Source organism: Onychomys torridus, chromosome 11, assembly GCF_903995425.1.
Source record: "Onychomys torridus chromosome 11, mOncTor1.1, whole genome shotgun sequence".
Lineage (NCBI taxonomy): Eukaryota > Metazoa > Chordata > Mammalia > Rodentia > Cricetidae > Onychomys > Onychomys torridus.
The window spans coordinates 25,091,636-25,100,505 of NC_050453.1; the positions used below are offsets into that span (position 1 = coordinate 25,091,636).

The window sequence follows — 8,870 nt, forward strand, 5'->3', positions numbered from 1 at the left end:
TGGAGGGGGTGGGGGAACCTTTTGCCCTCCAGTTGCCCTCTGTCACATCCCCTGCTTATTTTCTTCCTGGTGTGGGTCAAACCCTTGAAATCGCCTGCCTTTGATGCTTTTCTGATTCTGTCCACTGAATTAAAACTCCACTAGGGCAGAGGCTGTGTTGTTTACTCACCAAGTGAGAGGAGATGCTTGGAAGATGTGTGATAGCTGAATGCATACAAAATAGATCTTTTGAAAGTGAAACCCATCCATACAAGTATCATGTAGGATTGACAAACCTCTAGATTATAGGATTTGATGCTTCATACCTATCAGAGAGGGGAGGCAGGCCATCGTCAGGGTATCATGATGTACCAGTCTCGCCTCCTCAACACAAGCAGCAAGTCTCACAGTAAAAGATGAGCTAATTAATTGGAAGCTTTTGCAAATGCTCTATGAAAGTATTAAAACTATTAGGAAAGCAAAGGAGGGTCAAAGAAGTGAACGATATGCCTGGACAGAGTAAAGGGTTAAAGAACTGAGTTTTCTCAGAGAAGCAGTCAGGGAGTATGCTATAGATCCTGCTTGTGTGGAATGAAAGGAATCCAGGCAGAAAGACAGACAGACAGACAGACAGACAGACACACACACACACACACACACACACACACAGAGAGAGAGAGAGAGAGAGAGAGAGAGAGAGAGAGAGAGAGAGAGAGCTTGAATGAAATGTATAAAATTAATACTAAACTTTATTATTTGTTATGTATAACCTGACAATAAAAAATATTTGCCAAGCACTTTGCAGTTTAGAAATATCTCTATGTACGTAGTGTATCTCAAGTGATAAGACCATTGAATGATAGGACAACTCAGTGGACAGTCTACACAACCTAGTTTCAAGAAACCTAGGTCTGCATTCTGTCCTGTGAACAGCAATCTATGACTTTTGGAGAGTTACTTTGCTTCTCCGAATTCTATTTACCTTTTGATGAAATGAGGGTATTAGGCCAGTGGTTTTTAAAGTCCATTCAGTTCACCGATCACAGTGACTTCTGCTTAACTGACGCCACACCTTTTCCCCTTTAGATCCAGGATAAAACGTTCTCACTTTGGAACTGCGTCAAGTACCAGTGCATCTTTCTGACTCTTCCACTGATGTCCCCAAGTTACATGGTCTGAGTGATCCCTCTCTTAGGGGCTTAGGTAAACAAGGATGCTCTGGTTCACTGTGGAGCAGTAGTTGCTCCCTTTTAATTGGTCTCTCTTGATGCACACTCCACTTGTGCACCCTGGTCCGAGGTCTCTTTCACTTCATCTTACACTGTAATTGCTCCCACACCACCGCCAAGGATAGCTAACAGCCTTCCTATGTTTCATGTCAGAACTCAAGGAAAGGCTTCAGTGGCCAATTTAGTAAGCGTTTTTTTCAGTCTGCATGGGAGAAGGCTGGGGACTTTCTTTGTATCGACATACCTAGTTCTCTGTTTTATATTGGTATAAATAGGAAATCCTAGCTAAGAGAGATGTGCTTGGGGGTGTCTGGAAAAAAGGGATGGGATGTTTGGGGGAACAACTTTTCTGGTCCAGAGCATAGAAGAACATTTCATGTTTCTATTTCCCCTTCTATATTCTTGGTACCTTTGTAAAAAACCCATCTATCAGTACCTTTCACTCTTTACGCAAATCATCTGATATCTTGTTTTTACTTGATCTCAGCCAAAGAGATTAAAAGGCAGTGATGCCTCTGTGTGTAAATTCCAGGTCACTGGACTATGACCACACACCTATGTGATTTTTAAGATGAAAGCTGTTATGGTCAGACGTTGAAATAAATTTGTTCCTTCCAGTCACAGCTTTCCAATGTGAAAATGGTCCCTTTGTAGAGCAGATCTGGGTATTTCAACCATGATTACAAGATGTGAAATCCTTTGATGAATCTCAAGAGTTGGATGTGAAAGATGACCGGGAGTTCAGAAGCACCAGCAGGGATGAATATTCTTCCACCGGTTCCACATCTTGTTAGTATTCGAGGTAAACTACCTATCTTTCTGCCTGCTGGATCTTCTCTCTCCTCTTTTATCCCCTAGCCCCCACACTGAGGACTGAACCCAGAACCTTGCACTTGCTAGGCAAGTGCTCTACCACTGAGCTAAAACCCCAAACCCTTCTTTCTTTTTTGAATAATACTTAGAATTGCGTAAGATATAAGCCCACCTGCAGTGAGAGTTGGTGTCTCATGCTGTGGTTTTCAGCTTCTGTTTTAGGCTTTTTGCAGGAGGCAAGCTCCTTCAGGGGAGAATGTCAAAGCTAGGCTGAATTTTGTTCTTAGTGACATATTTACGAATGTCTCAAAGTCAAGTTGATTACAGACATACTGGATTTATCTGCCCTGGGCTAGTTTTCCTATGCTGGTGGGCATATCATGGTGTGCCATCCACATCCCTCTATGCCTACCAGTCAGACAGGCTACTTCCACAAATCACTGCCTAGAGACCATGATCTTACTACCTACTCCACTTTAGACCGTACAGAATGTATTTGTAATCCGAAGGGGAAAAGCCTGTTTAGAGTCAGCCGCAAGATAAGCTGAAGAATTCTTGCTGGTTCCTTTCTTTCTGGGAGGCAACGTCCTTAGGCATTGTTTTTACAAGCCAATGCAAAAGCCCCATATTTTTCAACATCATGGACTCTATATTCCCCTCCCTAGAAATCCAGAACTTCACACGTTAGCAGAGACGTTAAGCAAAATCTCATTTTCTATATGTCTTCTTTGTGACCGGCTTCTCTCTGCTCTGTCCCTTTGCATCCCTGATGCGTCAGTCCATTCTTCCTCCCCCTTTCTAGGGGATCGGGAGGCAGAGCGCCACGGAGGAGCTGAGCCTGCAGACCTGCCATCTGATTGGCTGCCCAGCTCGTGGCTGGGCTATAAAAGAGACCCCTACAGGCTCCGGAGCCAGAGGCTCAGAAGATTCTGACCGCATCTTTGCTCAACAGAAGCAACTGTGCTCAAAATAGAAACCAGAACTCTTCCCGCTGCCTTTCTCTCCTCGCTGAGAATCCCACAGCTAAACACGATGTGCAAAGGACTTGCAGGTCTGCCGGCTTCCTGCCTGAGGAGGTAAGACTAGTTTCTGTTACTGGCCAGACTAAAGTTTTGCATAGACTTTCTTCTCAGTGACTTGCATGCTTCCCTTAAGAAGTTCTCTGGGATTAGATGCTAAAAGCAGTGGGTAGCGTCTCGGGGACTAGCCCGAGGCTTTGATTTAGGGAGCAGACTCCTCAAATGTTGCTTCCTGTGTGTTTTATTTCACATAACTTTCGTTTGGGGACTGGTTCTGACTTTTAAGCTTGGTTCTTTCCTCAAGATGTTTGGATTACAAAGTGATAGACGGTTTGGGACGTATCTGTATTCTTTTGGGTGATTGTTGTCTCTGTTGAGCATTGCTGGGCACCCAGAATCACGCCTCTCTGAGAACACACTAGTTCTTGTGTCCGGGAAGAAGCCCCAGAAGGAAGTTTGGGAACATTGTCAGAAAAGCTTTCTGTGGTGTTCTACAGTTCCTCCACTCTACTTCCATACAAACAAATGTGAGAGGAAAAGATGCTTTTCCGAACCAGACCTCTCCATCTTTCTACCTCATTTCCAGTTGCTGATGTGAGACATGGTTGAGACATCAGTACTGATTGTAACATATCAGCTTAAAGTTTTAGAGACACCCATGTGTCTTTTTTTAAGGGTATGAATAAATTATTTCATAGAGCACTTATATAGTAGATGGTTCAAAATAAAACTCGAGATTAGTGTGCATTACATGATTTCCTCTTGAAATTAGAGGTCAAAAGTGAGTCTCTCTGTGGTCTACCAACACCCTCTACCCCTAAAAGCATTGCATCTGTGTGCTACTGAGACTGCCTTCCACACATTCTACCATTCAGGAGTATAAACACATTAATCATTTTTTTTAAAAAAAGAAGCAGGGAGGTCTGATGGGGAACGAGGAGACATCAGATGTCTCCTCACCTTCACTCCTAAGTCCCGGAGTTAGCTGGAGTGAGTGATTCCAAGCTCTTGTCAAATTATATAAAACCAACCATGCAGAACTTAGGAATGTCAGGACTCAGATTTGTCCCCATCAAGTAGTTTTAGGGACAGATGAAAACATGTAAAGGGCTAAGCAGCTCTCATCTTCAGTGAAAGGAATTCCAGAGGGTCTTAGCTGCTCAAGGTCACATGATTGGTGGTGGCAGAGGAAGGACCCCATCCAGGTTACCTGTCTCCAGTGGCTTCTGAAGTCACTTTGGTTTTTATTTTTATGCTTCTGTTGTGATACAAGCATACTTGTAGCTCTTTGGAAATGCGTTTGCTTTAGTGTTAGCAGTAGCTGCTGGGGCTCAGGCAGGAGGCAGCACACAGAGATAAAAGGTCATTTCTCTTAGGGACGGATTACAATGCATCTGTAGCATCGTTTTAGAACTGTCCCAGCTCTAGTGATTTTATCTTGCTGTCACTGGGGAGGACTTTGTCACCAGTCAGCAGATGGGGAAAAAGAGAAAGGAAGACAGTCTTGGAAGGGATGGAAAAATACTACTTAAAGGGCAGCCCAAGAACAGTGCCAAGATTCGGACATTCTGAGAAAATCCACTGATAAGCTACCAGTGCATGTCTCAGCATCCATCCTAAAACGCCACTGTGCACTGCCCTTCTCTTTTAACCCTTCCAGGCCAGAGCTCATTCTTTGTTGCTTTGGAAACACTATTTCTCTTAAACTAGTTTTTTTTTTTTTAATAATAAAAGAGATAACAGTAATTAAAATAGAAACTATTAAGAACGAATGACGGTAATGAGCTGGAAAGTCAAGTAGTCAGAAACCCTGCCATACCCTGGTTGTCTGTTAAGTGGGGGCAGTGAACTGGAAAGCGCTCTGATCGAATAATTACTCACCTCAGCGATGACTGTCTTTCTTCTCCTATCCCAAAGTCTCATCCACCCTCCCTAGTGTGCATTTCCCTGTAATGCGGGGTTTATTATTATTATTATTATTATTATTATTATTATTATTATTATTATTTATTAGTTTAGTTTAGTTTAACTCATGCTGGAGATTGCCTAGAAACAAACCTGGTGGGGCTCAGCTTCCATCCTGAGCATTCAGGTCATTTCTGTTCCTCTTTGCAGGGGTACACACACAAGCTTATGCTCTGTGTACACACACACACACACACACACACACACCCTTAGGAACTGTTTGGCTACCACACTCCTTCTAGTTTATTGAAGTGCTTCTGTAGCTTGATCTAGGAAATAGCACCGAATCTCCAGGAGGTGGGACCAGAAGGAGGAGAGGTGTCATGTTTTGCATGCACTTCAAAAGGGCAGTTGCTTATTTGCATGGTTTCACCCAAGATATCAGAGGTCATGGGCAGAAACAAAGGAATCTGTTCCTGGGATTTTATGCTACTGCAACTCCCCCAAAGAAGCTGTTTCGGACCCACACAGCAGTCACCGACTCTTAAGTCAAGTCTCTTTTAAAGAAATCTGTTTTTCATGTTAATTCTTGTCTTCTTCCTTGCAGCGCAAAGGACATGAAACATCGGCTGGGCTTCCTTCTGCAGAAGTCTGACTCCTGTGAGCACAGCTCTTCACACAGCAAGAAGGACAAAGTAGTCACTTGCCAGAGGTGAGAAAAATGGCCTTGGTGAAGAACTATTGGGTATTAACTTTCTGGTGGTTGAGGTGTTGTGTGAGAAGAGTGGATGGGAAGGCAGGCTCTTGGTTGAGTCAGATTTGGATCAAAATGGCTTCCACTTTTGAGGTGAGGGTACACAATTGTAATCTAAGCTCTTGGATTGTTAGGAGGGTCATGAGTTCAAGACCAACCTGAGACTTATACCAAGATCTCACATCACACACACACACAAACACACATGAGAGAGACTCCATTTTCATGGCAATCATAATTAGATTTTAAATCTGTACATATTTTATGAAGAAAGTATCCTAATAAACAATAGATCACATCTCATCGTAGATTTTTTTTCACTTCAGTTCTATGCTATGTATTTAAATCATTCTTTTTCTGTAATTGTCTCCAGGGTGAGCCAAGAAGAAGTCAAGAGATGGGCTGAATCACTGGAAAACCTGATTAGCCATGAATGTAAGTAAACATACCTCTGTCAATCTCTCATCGCAAAACAAGCACACATGTACACACAGACACACAGACACACACACACACACACACACACACACACACACACACACACACACAGAGAGAGACAGGATGAGGATAGGGTGCTCTGTATTAGAGAAGTCATCTCCTGTTATGTCAGTTTAGTGGGAACTGCAAAGAAAACCTAGATTGCCTCTGACCTCTGGAGTCAGGTACAATAATTTTATAGCTGATATGTTTCAGAACTTTGTCAAATTCAATGGAAAGTTTATTTAGGAACCATCAACAAGAAAACCATCCCTCTCATGGCATGGACAAAATGGCAAAAGGAAAGAGTCACATAATGAGATCTTAAGCACAGTGACCTGCAGCTATCATTGTAAACCCACCTTGGCAGTTGATAGTCACACAGGTGCTTCAGAACTACAGTTCCTTGAAAGATGATTTGATCTTGAGTAGAAATTGCTAGATTAAACTGGGGTCTTCTAGGTACCAAACATACATTTGGGCTAGCTGACCCCCAGAGAGGCAAGAAAGCGTGAATCTCTTCAGCTCACACCAGGCTTCCTATGTACCTGGGCTTTATTGAAGTGTTCTATCTAGTAAGTTGGCCAGTGTGGTGATTGTGGCTCTTTGTCCTCTGTCACAGGTGGGCTGGCAGCTTTCAAAGCTTTCTTGAAGTCAGAATACAGTGAGGAGAATATTGACTTCTGGATCAGCTGTGAGGAGTACAAGAAAATCAAGTCACCTTCCAAACTAAGCCCCAAGGCCAAGAAGATCTACAATGAGTTCATCTCAGTGCAAGCAACGAAAGAGGTGAGTTTCCATGGGAGAGGACTTTCTAGATCTTAGTAAAGACTCCTAGGAGTGGTATTCAGGATTGGAGATCTTTGGGCCTACCAGTTAAAAGAAAGGATGGGGAAGGCTTTTATAATCTGTCAACCTTAAGTAAATCTATTAGGAAATAAGTTAATTTTGTCCATGTGATTTCAATGACTCTCCTCAATAAATACAATCATAAATCTCCTCAATGTGAAAGACAATAAAGGAAAATCAAATGCTCTTTCCACTTAGGAGCAGAATGAACGTTTTATACTCTCATAGATGCCAGGACACACCCAAATGTCCTGTGCTTCATTTCTGGGAAAAATGTAAAGGAAGGGTCCCGGCTATTTCTTGTTGAGTATAAGCCTGCAGCCTCCTCTCTTCAATGGGGTACTAGATCTAATACAACCTTGGTCTTTGCATTTCAGGTGAACCTGGATTCTTGCACCAGGGAGGAGACGAGCCGGAACATGTTAGAACCCACGATAACCTGTTTTGACGAAGCCCAGAAGAAGATTTTCAACCTGATGGAAAAGGATTCATACCGCCGCTTCCTTAAGTCTCGATTCTATCTCGATTTGGTCAGTCCTTCCAACTGTGGGGCAGAGAAGCAGAAAGCAGCCAAGAGTTCAGCAGACTGTGCCTCTGTATTCCCTCAGTGTGCCTAATTCTCACGCAGAGGCAGAGATCAGAAATGCCAAGACTCTATGCCCTGGAAAATCTGAGGCCAAATATTGATCTGTATTAAGCAATGCTTTACCCACATTGTAGCCTAGTGTCCATGCTGCCTGCTGTGTGCGAGTCACTTCCATGTAAAACTAGACTTAATTGTGGTATTGGGGTTTTCATTGGGGTATGACCCAATTCATTTCAAATTCTCCCAAGTTTCCTTAAGGGTGTCTTGTGAGCAAGTCTCCAAATAATGGCCCTGTAGGTCTGGATGTTCAAAGGTTGCTGGCTGTCCTCCCGCTCCAGCAGTTTGACCTCAAGTTAGTTGGTTGGTCCTACTTCATGTGACATCATATACACATGCAATGTCAGCCAGCAGCACTTCCTACAGACTCTCAAGTTTAGGTGAGACTGATGTGTATATGTGTATATTAAATATACATAATATATGCATATACATTTTGTATATATTGTATCTATGTATTCAAATATGTGTGTGAATGTATGTATTTGTACATTTGCACATGCACACACATATCTACAAGAGTAGATGGGAAAGACCCTAGGTGCTCAAATTGGAGTATGTACACATGCTTACACGCATGTTCTGATCTCTGGTCCTTCATACTGTGTTTGAACAGGGCAAACTAAATTAACTGCCATGCAGGCTAAGAGTGGGACACTAACTTGTGGAAAACAAGTTCTGTAAAACCATTGGGCCTTGACGGAGAGCAATCAGGGGCTTCATGTTTAAGCATCTAAGGCAGCCTCCGTGTTGAGCACAAAGTTAAGGGGTGAGGACTCTGAAAAATCCGCTGGCTGACACAGAACTGCCTTGCATCAGTGATCACTACTGGCATGTTTAAGTCCCTATGCTGATGGCCTTCCCTCCTTTGCCTGGGTGCTGGGTTGGTCTGGACTTGGGAGATGGGATATTAGAGCTGAATGGAGGAAAATGGTCCAGGCCTTGCCAACTAGCCCTCTCATGGGCCACTGGCTATGTGAGGGCAGAGGACCTAGAGATGATCTATTTCTTTCCTCTCTTGATAAGGTGCTCTTCTAGTCCCATCCCCTGAGCACTTTGGCTGCCAGATGAGCCTCCTTAGTTCACTGTGGTTGATGGTTCACTTTCAGAACCACAGCTTGGCTCGAAGCTACATGCCTACATTTGTAAAGCTTCATCACAGGAAAGGTTTTGTTTGATAAGGAGGAAGTAAGTTCTCACAA

At 43.2% G+C, this 8,870-nt stretch overlaps 1 protein-coding gene across 2 annotated transcripts; it reads left to right on the top strand.

The window, feature by feature from the left end:
- The first annotated feature begins 2,797 nt into the window (after positions 1-2,797).
- On the top strand, positions 2,798-8,106 carry Rgs4 (regulator of G protein signaling 4). Of its 2 annotated transcripts, XM_036202224.1 has the most exons (5): positions 2,839-3,097; positions 5,553-5,657; positions 6,073-6,134; positions 6,799-6,965; positions 7,403-8,106. In XM_036202224.1, exons 1-5 carry the CDS (start codon positions 3,054-3,056, stop codon positions 7,640-7,642), a joined length of 618 nt encoding a protein of 205 aa, XP_036058117.1. In that variant the 5' UTR covers positions 2,839-3,053; the 3' UTR covers positions 7,643-8,106. The 2 variants fall into 2 exon arrangements, with proteins under 2 accessions (XP_036058118.1, XP_036058117.1); XM_036202225.1 differs by lacking the exon at positions 6,799-6,965 and having other exon boundaries at positions 2,798-3,097; positions 7,403-7,542.
- The last annotated feature ends 764 nt before the right edge of the window (positions 8,107-8,870 follow it).